The sequence below is a fragment of the Mus pahari genome, chromosome 9 (genome assembly GCF_900095145.1).
Source record: "Mus pahari chromosome 9, PAHARI_EIJ_v1.1, whole genome shotgun sequence".
NCBI lineage: Eukaryota > Metazoa > Chordata > Mammalia > Rodentia > Muridae > Mus > Mus pahari.
The window spans coordinates 34,608,842-34,625,573 of record NC_034598.1 but is presented as its reverse complement, the minus strand read 5'-3'; the positions used below and the strand labels follow the sequence as shown (position 1 = coordinate 34,625,573).

Genomic DNA, 16,732 nt, shown 5'->3' with positions numbered 1-16,732 from the left:
GTCATAGTGATAAGTAGCTTATACCGAGGACTTCCATGACAAGACCCAACTGTTTTCGTCACTAACTAGGGTGTTCTTTGTACAACTACTTTAGGGCATATATTTTAAATTCCAAGATGTTTCTTCCGGTCGGTTATAGATATAATCATAGAATGGTAGCTAAAGTTCTTCTTGAAAGGTAGAAAGATTAGCAAACATCCCTTGTTTTCTTCGCACCTCGATGATAAAAATATCCATCTTCTAAGATGTGTTGGCACCTCTTGTTAGAGACAATACAACACCAGGGATGTCAGATGGAAATATTCTTCAGTACTTCCATCCACAAGCACACCATGGCATCTTAAATCCCACCTATTACCATACCAACTTAAACCCCACCTACACTGTAACTGTAACTAACATCGCAAATCCCACCTATTATCATGACATCTTAAATCCCACCTATTACCTACTTCTCTCAATTTCTTTGGAAGAAAATTGTCTAAAAATCCGCAAGGGGCAAGAGGATCCAGTGAAATTGCATGTGAGGTGTTAGAAAATGAGGTTTCTGTCCAATGCCATCCAAGAAAATTCAATAGGAACTTTTCCCTCAGACCTTAACTTATAGTCCCCAAATGGTGACAAAGTAACAGTACCTCATTTAACAGTTTGAAATAGGCACCCCCATGGGCCAGGTGCTCCTGGGATTGGCACAGGGTCACACGATTTGTAAATAAAGAAAGGGCAGTGGGGAATTACCCGGCGCCTGATTTTCATCTCAGGTTCCACCGCCCTCCCTCTCTGTGCGGAGATTCCAGAACAGGCGTGAAACCCAAGATCTGACTAGATAAATACAGTACAAAGACAGAAGGCCAATGTCTTGACTACTCAACCCTGAAGTGTAAAATTCACATCTAGGGCTAACTTACCAATTATTCTAAATCAGACACATATTACCGAAAGTCAATGTCACGCAAATATCTAATAATCTCTCTGCCAATCTTGATGATGACACAACTCGATATGTCTTAGAAATGTGTCCCCAAATCAGATTTTTCTCTAGAGATAACCATAAATACACAGCTTTCTAAGAAAACTAAAAAAGTTTTGTTTTGTTTTAAGAGATTGGAAGACAAATTTCTGATTTTCTTATAAAGGAGGAAAGAAGCCTACGGAGCAAATTACTGTTACCATAGTGGAACTGATTTATAAAGAAAACAAGATGGGGAGCTTATTAAAGTGGAAAGGGGTGGGGCTGAGGAGCTGGCTTAGCACTTAAAGCATGCTGTACAAGCAAGTGAACCAGAGTTCAGATCTCTAGAACTCAGACAAAAGCTGTGTAGTCATCTGCCTATAATTCTAGCCTCAAAAGGCAGAGGCAGGGAATCTGCTAGCAAGCCACTAGGGAGACTAGCCATACCTTTGAGCTCTGGGTTTGATTGAGAAGCCCTGCCTCAAAGACTATGGTAGAAGAGTCATTCAGGAAGCCCCCTGTTGCCAACATCAGGACTTCACATGCATGCATGCATAAGTGCACCTACACACACACACACACACACACACACACACACACAGAGAGAGAGAGAGAGAAACACAAGTGCACCCCTACACACACACACACACACAGAGAAACATGCATGCATACATGCACATCACATACATGCTCATGAGAAGGAGAAAATGGTAAAGTTCAATGAGTAAACAAAAGGGTCTCTTTGAGGAGTTAAAACTGTACCCTCCAGATCTGTATTACTTCTAGACATACTTCCAACAGTGATGCCACGATCTACCCTTTGCTCTGCCTACTTCTGCCTGAGAACTAAGGGAGAAGTTTGCCATTAAGCCCCCAGGGAGGGAAAGCAACTCCATTTCACAGACACACAGGCTTGGAAAATTCCTGTAATGTAACTGCCCTTGAACAGTTACTACCCAGAGACTCAAGGATTAAAGTTCAGGTGTGTGAGTCTATCCTCTGCTCCTTCCAGCACAACATTCAGAGACGACTGGTTCTCAGCACAACCTCTGCTTCACAGGCTTTCTGACGAATCTCCACCTTGAAGGTGAAAAGCTTCAAAGGTGGCAGATAAATATAATCAGTGCAGTACATCTGTCTGTTTTCCAAAAACAAACAAACAAGCAAACAAACAAATAAGAAAAATTACTAAATAAGCCTATGAACCTAGCTGATATCAAAAGCTTCATCATCAAGTGGGCTAGTGAGTAAATCTGTCAGAGATTAAACGACTAAGATTAACATTCTGTTGTTCTCACATCAAGAACGTAGAGGACACTATATTCCTAGCTGTGTTCATGAGATACCCTAAAACAGGCAAATTCTGTAAATAGCAACACTTTCTCAATTAAGGACTGGTGCGCTAATGAAGGATGCCAGTGTATTTAAAAACACCTTGACATGCCTGGAGTCCTTAACAGTCACCTCTCTCAAGACTTCCCGATGGCTGGAGTCCTAAAACTTGGTACTGCTCTCCCAGCTCCAAAAACACTGTTTAATTTTTTTTTTCTAACTTAATGACACAGAGAACAGTTGTAGATATGAGCCTTGCTCAGTGGGTCAGAACAGGGAACTTCAAATATCTGCAACCGAACTGTTTCTTCCGCCTCCCCGTTAGTGACAAACAACAGATTGAGAGACATAACCCGCTGGTAGCAAGAGGCGATCATTTCTAGTCAACATCTTTGAAAAGAAGTAGCATAGGAACTGGGAAGTGAGATCTGCAGAGCTTTTGCTTTTTAGAAAAAAAAAAAAACAACTTAATGTTGTTGAGAAATATTGATTTGGATACACTTATTGGGTTCACTTACCTACCTGTAATTACCAAATCTCTCCCACAAATATTAAGATGACCATGGCTCCATGCCTGTGTTTTTGCTGCCCTCTCTACAGGAAAGAGGCGTGGCCAAGAGAAAACAGTAAGAGCCCAGAGAGCTTTCAACTTTGTAAAGTGCCATTTATCTAGTGCTGAAATCACTGTGCACAAAGAATAAAGAAATGTGCATCATGCAAATAAGGGAGTGGGGATTACGCAACACTCTCAGGCAAATGACACAGAACCCAAGCTGCTTCTCAAAGCATCATTTTGGTTGGCTTCAATTGCCTAACTTTTCATTAAGCACAAGCAAAATGCTTGTGTTAAATATGACAAAGGTGCCCTGAGCAGGGACACTCACAATCTACAGCAATGAAAATTCCAGAAGCTATATATCCACCCTTTGAAAAAGCAACCATGAATAAGCATCATCACAGGGTCTCAGTTTCTGGTGTGCGTACTTATTTGTGTTTTGATTTTATTGAATAGACTCCACTCCAAGAGAAAGTTAATTGCCAAGTGGAGGCCTGAGGACTATGGGTTTCTGCAGGGAAGTCCCTGCTGCACATGGTCTATGGTGGCAAACAGTAGACAAGAAGGAAGCAAGGCACCAAGATAAAGGCCCGCCATCCACGCAGCCATCACGAGATGTTCTCCTACTCAGGTGTCAGGTATCCCCAACTGACACCTGGAAATAGGAGTCTTTGACTTCCAAATCCTGATGATCCTGCTTAAACCCCAAGAGGAAGAAATTAATTATTTTCACGGTAGGGAGAAATCCTCAAGGTTCTCGCCAACAGGGAGAGTCACCGAGGTCGAGTGCTATCCTTCCTCCAAATATCCCAGAGTCTTTTCAAGCAATCCCTTCCTCTTGGCATGTCATCTGTTGACAAGTGACCAACTTCCTCTGGTTATGGGGCTCATCCAACCATTCAAGGGCACCTTCTCAATTAGGTCTTCCTTAAGCTACACCAACGCAATAAGTTGTCCCTTTTGTGAGCCCCAATCTTGTTCCCTTTTTAGCAGTTGATGCTCTCATGTGTATGCTCACGTGTATAGGTATACATGTGTTCATGTGTGTACAGATATGTATATGTGTGTACATGCATGTGGTGGTCTGTATATGTGTCAGTCAGAGGTCAACCTTAGATGCTACTCCTCAGGTGTTATACACACACACACACACACACACACACACACACACACACCTTTTTTTTTGTAAGAAGAGGGTCTCTCAATGGCCAGAAAGGCTGGCCAGCAAAACCTGGGACCCAGCTGTCACCCTTTCCCCTGTGATGAAATTATAGGCATGAAAACCACATCCAGGTTGTTAAATAGGTTCGAGGCATCCAATTTAGGTCCTTTTGATTGTGCTACCAACACTTCACCAATGAGCCACTTCCCCAGGCCCTCATTTTTGTAAATTAGCTTATCACTAGTTGTCTAATTTGTATGTTCATTTCCTGTCTTTCCCCCTATGTGTTCCTTATACCTAGCATAGTAATTTACTCGAAGAATAATTGTTGAGAGTGGTTAGCACAAAGGCGAACCAAACAATGCACTAGGTCTACCAAAGAGCTTCTCACTGTGAGACCTTATTTAAGACTTGCACAGTGGAAACGGCAGACAAACAGCTTTCGGGTGTCTGAGTTAAGACAAGCCAGTTGAAAGTAAAGCATAGAGGCTGTCCACCACAGCAGCCTGTTCACACACGTTCTGAGCTTCAGGTCAGATTCGCCTCTTGTGCTGAAGGTCATCGGTGACTCAGAGTTTTGCTTTCCTTTGGAATACCACTAAGGTGGCCCTGTCCACTGACATCTGTCAGGACATAATGAACGCAACTTACAGAAGCATGCCTTGTTCATGTCATTCCTCTGAAATGGGAGATCCCACTGGGTTTCAATGGCTGCCTTGGAAAATTAATAGAGAAACAAGGAATGGAATGAAACTTCCAGATTTGGCATCCTGAACAGAGCCACAGAATGTCACCTCCTCACTGATGTCTCATACAAAGAAACATAGAATAAAAACTAAAAAGAAAAAAAATTGTGTGAAAAACAGGAAACTTCATCTAAACCATAACAGAAAATGCCATTATCTATAGTAATTACAGAAAATTAATTAATCTGCATTTGATTAACATGATTTTTGGCAAGTATGTCCAATGATTCAGTCAAACAGTAACTTCCTCTTAAAGTCTGCATCTTTTCTTTCAGGAACTATGTATCAAGTTATGAAGGATGACCTCATGAAATGGCAATGAATAAAAAAAAAATGTGAGAAATCTCAAAACCTTGGCTGGCAAGATGGCTCAGTGTGTACAAACAATTGCTGCTCGAGTCTGATGGCCTGAGGTGGGACCCACAACTCACGGGAAAAGCCAATCAGGAGGCATGCATCTATAATCAAGCACTCCTACGGAAAGATTGGAGCCAGGGACAGGAGAATCATCCAGAAGGTCATGGGCCAGCTAGCCTGGAATCCATGAACTGGCAGAGATAAGAGAGATCCTGCTTCAAAAGAAGCTCGAGGAGAAAACCAACTCTCAAAGGCTATCATCTGACCTCCACATGTGTGTGTGCTGAGCAACACATGCACCTGAAAATAACATGTGTGGGCACGCATGCGCACATAGTCATAGATGCACACACACACATAGATATACACACACACACTCACACACACTCACACACACACATATGCACACATACACACACACACACACACACGCCCTAATATTTTCAAATTAAAAAAAAAAAAGAAACTCAGAATGGTACTTAGGAGAATTTTTCTTACTATTAGCACTTTATTATCTTGAAAAGGCCAAACTTTATAATATCATCTTCACAACTGACCCATCCAAATGTTCAGACTTATTATCAAGCCAAAAAACAAAAAACAAAAAAACAAAACAAAACAAAAAAAACAGTGTATTAGAACATTCGCAGGGAAAAGAAAATTCCTGTAAGTCTGAATTCAGTTGCTTCATGGACCTCTGACATGCCGCCTGGTACCAGAGAGTACAACTTTGTTGGCATGTACCAAGGAAACAGCCATACTAGTTCGTTACCTGTGCCACGGCCAGAGCTCTCTAGAGCTCCACTACACACTCACCGAAGCACTTGCAAGCTGTTGAATACAGAGCTTTTCAGATCTTTAGAGAGTACATGCAGATAGTACACATGCCCCCAGACACGTCTTAGCGCAGCATAAGCAAAATATTTCCACGGGAAAACACACAAGTATTCACACTATGTAGGATAAACATGGACTATAAATAGCTTCACATAAGGTCAGATTGGGTTTTGCTACTAAATGAGTTCAGGTCAGGTCAGAATTTGCTACCAAGTTCAAGGAAAAGAAATTCCATCTGTCTTCTGGCTTTTCCAGATGTGGAGAAGCTCCCGTGAGCCTGCATTGCACCAGGCTGCACTTTAAAGGCTATACACATTCTTCTCTAACCCCAAGCTTCTATGTATGAAATAATCTATACAAAATTTCTTCTGTTTTCTTTTTAATAATAAGAAAAAAAAATCTCCGGAGGGGGAAAATACTCACTTCAGTTTGGGATTTGGTAAAAGGTAGTGACTATGCTGAAGACTTAATATTTTGTAAAATTCTTTACTATAGGCAAAGAGAACATAGACACCTATGTACCCAGAAGGACAGGGCCCAGAAAGATCGCTCTGCAGGTGAAAGCGCTTGTTGCCGATGTCCGGAAATCTGACTTCAATTCTGGGAATCTACAAAAAAGGTGGAAAGAGAGAACCAAGCCCACCAAGTGCCCTTTGACCTCCACATGATTGCTTTGGCACATGGGCCCTTCCCCATTAGGTCCACCCCATCCCACCCGACATGGGATGAGAATCAAGTAAAGTAAACAAACTCAAATGTTAAGTTTAACACAATACCGGTATAAATCAAAGACCAGAAGGAAAGGAGTCCATATGCCTGCTTCCCGGATGTGGGTTGGTAAGACACAGAACCATCTTTAGTGTTCATTGACCGTGGCGTTAACGGCATTTGTCAAGGTAAGATGAACAAAGAAGGTTACTAGGAAGTGAAAAAAATTAAAACGATAAAAGTAAAAACCATCGTCAGGAGTGCACATGGCTAAGTAGAAGGGCCATGAATAGTTCTTCCTGTGGATGGAACACCTCTTCCGGTGGATGGAGCAGCTTTTCTGATGGATGGAACGCCTCTTCCGGCGCATGTACCACCTCTTCCAGCTGCTGATGGATGGCTGGTCCCTGCAGTCTAACCAAGCACTGAGCCCACGATTGCGCTCAGCGAGCCATTTCTCAAATCACCCCTCTCACCAAACAAAAGCCTTTCAGAGGTGACTCGTCCGACAAGGAGCAGAGAATAAACAAGGCAATATCCAAACACGGGGTTGGAAATGAAAGTTCAATGCAACTGCTCAGGGCATGCCGGTCTCCCCTGCCCTCAGTACACAGCATAGAGCCTTCCAGACACACGACCACGGGCCTGGAGCAGAAACTCCATAATGCTAGCGTCATCAACAACACGGGAAGCTCACTGGAAAGAGACACTCTCCGCTTTCCCTCCAAAAAGGCATTGGCATTTGAGCACATGGTTGGGTCTCATCAGAGAAGAAACATACCTCTCACAGATAATGTGTTCACCGGTTGCAGTTGGGGAAATAAAGAGCTAGGGAAGGGGTAGATGGAGCCATAAAAACTTAAATACAGCAAGTTACATGGTGTTCGCAGAATGGAAAGGTAACTGAACTAAAAGAATGAGAAATCCCTTTCTGACGTTCCATAAAAAAACAAACCTACTCACTGGAATGGTCCTTATTAGCTCACAGAACTGTAACTATGTACCTATTTTTCTCCAGTTTCACATAGGAATCAATAAAACATTCAAACGGGGGCTGGAGAGATGACTCAGTGGTTAAGAGCACTGACTGCTCTTCCGAAGGTCCTGAGTTCGAATTCCAGCAACCACATGGTGGCTCACAACCATCTGCAATGAGATCTGATGCCCTCTTCTGGAGTGTCTGAAGACAGCTACAGTGTACTTACACATAATCAATCAATCAATCAATCAATCTTTAGGCTGGAGCGAGTGGGGCCAGAAAGAGAAGAAAAAGTTTCTGACGACAGCTACAGTGTACTTATATATAATAAATAAATCTTTAAAAAGAAATCACTCAAAGAACCATTCCTAAGTCACCAACAGTGGACAACATGGCCCAAGTCCAATGAGATGGGGAATATCAAGAAAGAGAGCCATGAGCTAAACCAGAGGCCTTGTCTTAGTGTCTATTGCTTTGATAAAACACCACAACCAAAAAAAACAAGTTGGGGAGAAAATGGTTTATTTGGATTACACTCCATATCACTGTCCATCATTGAAGGAAGTCTGGGCAGGAACTCAAACAGGGCAGGAACCTGGAGGCAGGAATTGACACAGCGGCCATGGAGGGGCACTGCTCACTTGCTTGCTCCCCATGGCTTATTCAGCCTGCTTTCTTATAGGACTTGGGACAACCAGCCCAGGGATGGCATCACCCACAATGGGCTAGGCCCTCCCCACTTTGATCACTAACCCTACAGCTGGATCTTTTTTTTTTTTTTAAAGATTTATTTATTATTATATGTAAGTGCACACTGTAGCTGTCTTCAGACACCCCAGAAGAGGGTGTCAGATCTCATTACAGATGGTTGTGAGCCACCATGTGGTTGCTGGGATTTGAACTCAGGACCCCTGGAAGAGCAGTCAGTGCTCTTAACCGCTGAGCCATCTCTCCAGCCCTACAGCTGGATCTTAAGGAGGCATTTTCTCAATTGAGATTCCCTCTGTTCGGGTGACTCTGGTTTGTGTGCCAAGTTGACAAAAGATTAGACAGCACAGACCAGGTTGGTGTATCTCACCAAAATAACGGTTCCCCTGTCTTTACACTACAGCCTAAGTTTCATTCCAAGAATCCACATTAAAAACAAAAAGGAACAAAGCAAGGTCCAGGCCAGTGAAAGGACCTGTCTCCACAAAACAAGCATGCAGCCCGGCAAGATGGCTCAGCAGGCAAAAGTACTTACCATCACCCCGAGATTAATCCTAGAACCTACACAGCTGAAGGAGAGAACCAACTTGTAAAAGTTATACTCTGATTTCCACACACACACACACGCACACACACACACACACACACACACACACAGAGGGGGGAGAAACGGAGCGACAGACATACACGCACACACACACACACTCACACACTCACACGGGGGGGGGGAGAAACAGAGACACAGACACACTCACACAGAGAAACAGAGACAGAGAAAATTTAAAAATTAATTTAAAAAATGTAAATGAGGCTGGAGGCTAAAATGAGCTCTCTACATCTCTCTCTCTCTCTCTCTCTCTCTCTCTCTCTCACACACACACACACATACACACACACACACACACACACAGAGTGTCATGAGTGCTCTCCTTTCTGCCGCTGTCATACCTGGCCACAATTCATCCCTGGGACTCTTCTCCCAAACATTATAAGCAAAGGCTTAGATCCCTAAGGACACCAGGACTCTTCAAACCTCTCCTTGCATTGTCTCTGGAAGGTTCTTACCACGTTCGCTTAGGAAACATGTCATTTCCTAAGACCTATCTAGACTAGTCCTTTCTCCTTCCCCATCTGTTCTTTCCTAGCCTCCTCCCCCGACTAGAATTTGCCACTCCACCTTTCTGCCTTCAGACAACCTGTATCCACTTGTCTTTGGCACCCATAATACCTGCCCTCATCTCTACTGGACAGCATCTGCTCAGTGAAGCACGTGTGAACACACAGAACATCATCACCATTGTGTGTCCCGTGACACGGACCTAAGGCTGGAACCCTGATCACACACTTCCACGTGGGTTCTGTTGGGGACCGAATTTCATCCCATCTACTACCCAAATTGTGGAGATGTAGTTCTCAAGAGATAGTTGTAGTTAAATGTGATCATGAGGTGATATCCTGAACCAGCAGGACTGCTGGTCTTATTATAGAGGAAGACAGGGGGTGGGGTGGGGGGCTAGGCAGGGACATAGCCTAGGAAGAGGGTAAGCAAGCTGTCTAAGAAGTCTGCAGGTTGGAAAGATCCAGAAGTTGACTGAATGGCACCTGGCCTCAGATTTCCAGCAGCGAGAACCCTGAGAAGGTAAAGTTCATCGAAACCATGCTAAGGGGATGCTCTTTTGTTACGTCACCCTGCACAGCGGACTACAGGAATACCCAGGAAGCACAGTCATGAAATGTCACTTTGTGCTTTCTCCCTATGGTGGCTTGGTTCAAGCAGACCAGCCTGGTGTTTTTTTCAGTAAGGCAGAAAGAATGCTTGCCTGGCGGGCATTTCCTCTCTCTGGCAAACCTGAAATCCCACCATGAAGATAGCTTAGTGGCTGACATTCAGGCACTACAGAAAACATGACCCTGCCAATGATCTTTTTTCTTCTGCTTCCTGAACCTCTGATTGTTATGCTATCTGACTGTTCTTCCTACAAAGCTTGTCCGGTTACAAGCAGGGGTAGATGAGTACTTGGGGCTCCTGAGCATTAGTAAACTCTTTTCTCCTTACCAGAATAAGGAGAGATAGAGATCTTTGGTGAACAGAACATATGTATGCACACACACACACACACACACACACATACACACCCTCTTCAAGGTCAACAGAATACAGGCATTATTAGAGAAAGAAATTGTCTTTATTTGACAATTTGTTATTAGAGAACAGAAATAATTGATTGGCTCCGTTTCACTGGTGTTGCCTTCTTGCTATTAAATACACCTCATGAGACAGTGTGAATTCAAATGCCCTGAGCTTGCTGGCTGAGCTGAACACAGCCCACACCAGCCCAAAACCTTCACAGCCATTTTGCCATGTACTTCCCTCTATACCCAGATGTAACTCCATCCACAGATGGGTTTAATATAACAATTGAGGTCCATGTAACAGCATCCTTGAGTAGGAAGTACTGAAAGGGTTTGGGTGGAGGTTGGGCAACACCACAGAGAGGGTGGGGTGAACGGCTCATCTGAGATGTTGCATGTGGCCACACCCACCGCTACTGCAGTGCAGGTCACTTGGGCCACTCTGACGCCTCCTGAGCTACTCCTGAGCTCTGACTTAAAAGACAATCATAATTTCTTTAAAAAAAAAAAAAAAAGTATACTCCATTTCATTCTCAACCACCTAGTTTAAAATTAATGCATAGTCTCTTAAAAATATAAATATTTGCTGATTTAAAGAGTCAATTCACTTTCAAACCAATAATGAAAGATAATATCTCTGAGCTGAAATATATGAGACAAGGTTTCCTAATGGAAGAGCTGCGCCCCCCCCCCCCGTGGCTCTTCTAAGCTCCTAGAGAGAAGTTACTTATTTAGTGCCAACTGCATACCAAGCAGCTATGATAAACATCAGAGAATCCATGTGCCTAAGAGCACTGGACTCTTAACACTAACTTGAATGCAGTGGCAGGCGAGGGGGGTGGGGTGGACCATTCCTCAAGAACCTGCTGTCTGCATATCAAGGTGAATCAAGGGGTGAGACACTTGACCTTCAAGGATTCATGGGATAACACTGGATACTGAGAGGCTTTCTTGGTGGCAAAGATAGGCATGAGAAGAAAATAGTTTAGCTTGGGGGTGGGGGTGGGGTAGGGGGAGATGCTGGTAAGAACTCCACCGTCCTTCACAGGAATGAAAGACACAACATTGGCACAGGAGTGCAGTATTTTGAAGGACTGGAGTCTGGTGGTCTGGAATTTCGAGTCAGCTGAGCCACAACCCAGAGTTTAGNNGGNGGGGGGGGGGGNGGCAATGGAGACTTTGGTCAAGAACATGGAGGCAGCAGGCAGGACCCTGTGGCATCGAGTGGGAAAAGGCTCATGGCTGTCTAACGCATTGTGTGCTGCACCACACAGAATCACCTCATGGGAGACATGAGATAATGCCGGAAAAAATTTCAAGGGGAAAGGGGAAAAAAAAAAAAAAAAAGAATCACGTCCGAAGAGTCCATGTGACTTACAGCCACCCCCAAGACGCGGTTCATTTTCACCTAGATTGTGCTGTCAGACTTCATGTGTCCGTCTGGGCTCTCTGTGACACTGTGTTCAGAATCGTGGTGGAGCCTGTTGGGCACTTAAGGCGATACAGCTCAGAAACATGAGCAGAGCTGACAGTTTGCCTCGAGAACGGCCGCCCCTCGGCTAGGCATTAAGCAAATCATTTGTGCTGTGCAGCTGCGACCCGCTCCCTGGGGAAATCACACTCGAACCTTTTCCCGATACCACCAAGCCCCGAGGAGCCAAGGTCCAAGAGGGGAAGGCTGACTTCAAACCAGTCCGTACAGCTTCACTTGGTAGAGTGTTGAACGGCTGCCCAAGAATGTTGGCATGTCCCCGAACGTGCCTCAGCTGAGCCGGCCGGTAGCAGCTCCTTTAAAGTATGCCTTATTCAGAGGAACCTTTTTCATAAATAGTAAGTAGGCTATGAACATTTTTTGAAATGCTTGATTGATTCAAGCAGGGGTTGCAATCTTTCATGTTCTCTACTGTACCCAATCATTCCCGGGGCGTCCACTGGCTGAGCATACATCACATTGAGAGGCAAGGAATCATTTTAAAGAGACATCAGCAGATATATCAGACCTGGGCATTAAAGCATAAAAATCTAAGAATTCGAACTGAAGACGCAAAAAGCTCATCACCCATCCTCCTTCAACAGCTATGAGCTACAGCCCTGTTTCAAGGGACCTGTTTTTCTTTGTTCCAGATGTATCTAGCCTTGCCTCTGGTGGCACACCTTAAATCTGAGACCATTTATGAGCCACAGTGGGTTAAAACCACAGCCCTGAATCTGAGAATTACCTTTCTTTCCCATTTCAAAATGAACGGAAAAGTTCAGGGCACATCTTAGGATGACACGCGCATTCATGAAAACCAGAATGAATCTACAGGTTTGCTGCAATCCTCCGCCGCTCTTTTGACAAAAACCTTAAACCATGTGGAAAGCAAAATTAATCCTATGAACTGAATGGATCCTGGAGACATATGGCTGACAGGCAGCAGGGCTGAATGCAGACCCGAGATTTGTCCGCCATCAAAGGAATCGATAATTAAAATGGAGCTCACCTCCATGCTGGGCTTTTTAAAAGTCTAACTACAGGTTTCTCCAAGTTTGCCTAAAATATACATTAAAGCTTACCATCCATATCATAAGAATATTCATTAGTAATTGTACCCTACCGATCACAAGCATGGGGGAAAATGCAAAAGGTAGGGGAAACACACCCACTCACATAATTAGGACATATGTTTACTTAATGTTCCTTTCATTGCTCTAAGAGAGAACACTTGCTCAGCAAATCTAAATCACAATGTTTTAACTGTTTCAATATTGTAGCCATAGACCCCAGTCGAGGTGTTTGCCAGCAACCCAGAGCACACCCCATTAACAGAGGAGAAAAAAACAAAAGCATTCTAGCTTCTAGTGGCTTCTTCTCTGGAAAAGGCAGCCTCCAGATCAGCTCCCCGGGGAGCCGGAGAACAATGAGAGAACATGTTGATGCTGCCGCTTACCTTTTTCCCTTTCCTCTTCCTATGAGCAGGCTTGGCGGGTTTCTCCTTTGGCTCTTCACTCATCTTTCCTTGAGATCAGGGGAGTTGAGACGAGACAGGAGATCAGCTTCCGTGTTCCCACATCCAAACCCACGACAAAGAGTCACAGCATTGAGACCAAAGTCCATTTAGGGAACTCCCCAGGCAGAGTGGCTGCTTCAAGCCAGCCCTGGCTGCTGTCACGGGCAACTCGGCTGCTCAGCTCCCCTCGGGGAGAAACTGGGTGTTCTCTCCGGCAAAGCCCCGGTTATTCCTCCAAAGGAAAATCAATATTTCAACCCTTTGTTTTCTTTCTTCCTTCCTTCTTTCTTTTTCTTCCTTTCTCTCTCTCTCTTTTTATTTTTATTTTTTTAGCCAGTCATTACCCCGAGATAAGATCTTGACAACATTTCAGGGTTTGCTTCTCCACGGTGATTCTAGCTTGGAAATGGTGAGAGAGAGAAAGAGGGAGGCATACGTGCGTGTGCGCTGCACACACACACACACACACACACACACACACACACACACACACAGGAATAAGCTAGACTGCTGACGAGACTCTGAAGCTTCCCAGGGGCTGGCTCACTGCAGTTTGCAAGCTGGGAAGCCAAGCCGAATGTAAATGCTCTGAGATCAAGCCTCTAGAGGGCACATGTGTTGAAAGCATTGGGTATACCCAGGGGGCAGCAGTGGGGGTGGTCACGAGAGATCGGGTTACTGGTTCGTGAAAACACACACACACACACATTCATATTCATATTCATATTCTCTCTCTCTCCCCCCCCCCCAAAATAAAGAGACCTGTTACTACAGAAGACAAAGCTGGGTTCTTACCCAGTGAGGTGGGGTTTTTTGTTGTTGTTGTTGTTTGCTTTGTTTTAAAATGTAATTAGCAAAAAAAGATTTGCAGATTGCCTAACCAAAGCTATGGACTTCTAATGAAGAATCCTGTCACACAGAGCCCCATACCTAAGTTGCCAGTACCACATTCAAGCTTTGGTCTCCTTTCGTGAATATATCAAACCAATCATAGAAAAGGATCCCAGCCCCTGGCTCTTCTGGTGCCAGAAGCATCCTGTGCCCCTGGACAGTGCCCTCAAGCCAGTGCAGGTCTCTGGCCACATTACTGCCACCACAAGGGTCCCCAAGCACACATAGGCACACAGTCCTGCTCTGTGCCGCCAAGATTTTGAGAGGTTTCTGGATGACTTCAATCCTTTGTGGAAAGTCTCCGAGATGGTTTGCGCATCGGAACACAGCTGATTTACTGTAGGGTGTGGTCACTTAAGCATCCTTGGAAAGTGTTAGGAATCCATTCTTGTTAGGAAGGAATAAGGTTCTGGGTCCCCCCTACAGCCCCCCAGATCACCTCTAAGATGGAAGCGGGTCCCTTGAGCTGAAACACAGGTACACTAGGAAGGGAGGAACGAGCGGGAATCGAGAGACGAGGCTGGCTCAGGGAAGTGGATTTTAATTAATATGATTGAAGATATACAGGGGGGTAATGAGACCCAAAAGGCCAGTTTTCAATGAGGTACATGGAGCTATTTAATACTGGAGATATAATGCTAAAATACTGAAGCAAAAAGTTCACCTATTGGTGCTAAAATCACCATTTCTCATCTTTCATTTTTCAAGCGCCACCCCCCTAAAAAAGAGTGAGCATGAGGGCAGCTTGAGGTAGCTCTGTCATGGACACCAGGGTTACAAGTGCCTGCTCTGGGGACCCATGGAGATCCTGCGCACTGTGGGATATTTAATGGTTGTTCTGCGGCTGCGCACTACAAACAGTTAAACCACCGCTCAAAAGCTGGCAGGGAGCACTGATGGCTGTTGCTCCACCCCTCCATGACCTGGGGGTTCCTTCAGCTTTGAGCAGCTGCTAACCTGTCTCTTCCGTTTCTGCTGCTGTTCTGGAATGTTTCTCTGGCAGAGTAATAAAAGGTAGAAAAACCATTAACATGGTAGGATGGCTCCTTCAAGTTTTTCATTAATTCAGTGCTTGCTCATCTTCAGGACCGGGCAGCCTAGGGAATGATAGTATCTTCCCTGGGTTGATCTGTCCCTGACTGCAGTGAGATGAGCCTGGGCTTATCTGCATTATGGTCTGGGGGAGAAACTATGAAGTCAGTTCTTTGTATGAATTCTCCATAAACGGAACTATCCATGCAGGTAGAGTCAAGTCTGAATATCCCATTTAAATCTTCAACTCTTCACTCGACAAGCCACAGAGATAGCCCACCTGCCCTGTCATTTTACCAGAGTAGTTCTGACATTAAAATAATTATTTAGAAACTTATTTTAAGTGTACGAATGTTTACTTAAATGTGTACCACATGCATGCAGTGCATAAGACGGCCAGAAGAGGGCGCCAGATTCCCCTTGAACTAGAGTTATTACAGGTTGGGACCCACCACATCGGTGATGGAAATTGAACCCAGGTCCTCTGGAAGAACAGTCGCTGTTCTTAACTACTGAGCCATCTCTTCAACACCTTCCTTTCCAAGAAAAGCCTTTGTTTATAACTATGTCCTGAGTATAGGCTTTGAGAAAGAATGGAAAGAAGAGGGCAGCTGATGAGGTGGTCCACAGATAAACACTGCCTGCCAGGCTCCCAGCTCTACCAACGCTGTGAGATCTTGGAGCAGGAGCATTTACCCAAGTGGGACATCGATGTAACACTGAGGATGGGGGTTTATCGTTCTCTTTAGGCTTGCACTGATGTCCCACTTTTCTGTTATTTGCTGCCCTTTGAAGGGTTCCATTAAAGAGACTTTTAAAAAACCGTTTATCCCAGCATTGCAAAGATGCCCACACTAAGCTATGTTATCAGGGAATCCTGGCAAAAAGGAGGCTAGAGGCTGCAATCTCTTGCTTTCCCTTTACTGTGCAGAAAAATGGATGCTTTAATGACCGATGAAAAGAATTCATCTTGATGAGATCATTGTTTCACAGTAAACATTTTAAAACTCAAAAACAAACAAACAAAAAAAACCCCAAGAGCCTAGATTTTATTCTGCGCACTCAAGGACAAATGTCATGCTTTCTCTTATATAAAAGGCAGGGAGGGAGGCAAAGAGGAACTTCAGGGAAGGAGAGAACGGAAAGAGACTGGAATTTATATAAAATCAAAGCAGGTTGGAGGAGTATTTGGTGGGTGGAGGGAGACCACCAAGAGAGGGCAGGAGGGGTGTGTGTGTAAATTAGCACAAAGTGTAATGCCACAGTATGTATCCCAATACCACGATAAAATGGTATACTTACAAAATTAATTTAAAAAATTTTTAAATTAGTCTGTTTACATACAAGCA

The 16,732-nt window shown here is 44.3% G+C and overlaps 1 protein-coding gene across 6 annotated transcripts in view; it reads right to left on the bottom strand.

The window, feature by feature from the left end:
* Ank3 (ankyrin 3) overlaps positions 1-14,037 on the bottom strand; it is a 484,298-nt gene extending 470,261 nt beyond the window's left edge. For 4 of the 6 annotated variants that reach the window (XM_021205641.2, XM_021205642.2, XM_021205643.2 and 1 more), the window contains exon 1: positions 13,401-14,037. In XM_021205641.2, the coding sequence (XP_021061300.1) occupies positions 13,401-13,463 (63 nt within the window). In that variant the 5' untranslated portion in view covers positions 13,464-14,037. The remainder of the gene's footprint in view (positions 1-13,400) is intronic. The other 2 variants (XM_021205645.2, XM_021205646.2) reach the window with 2 other exon arrangements.
* Positions 14,038-16,732: the final 2,695 nt, after the last annotated feature.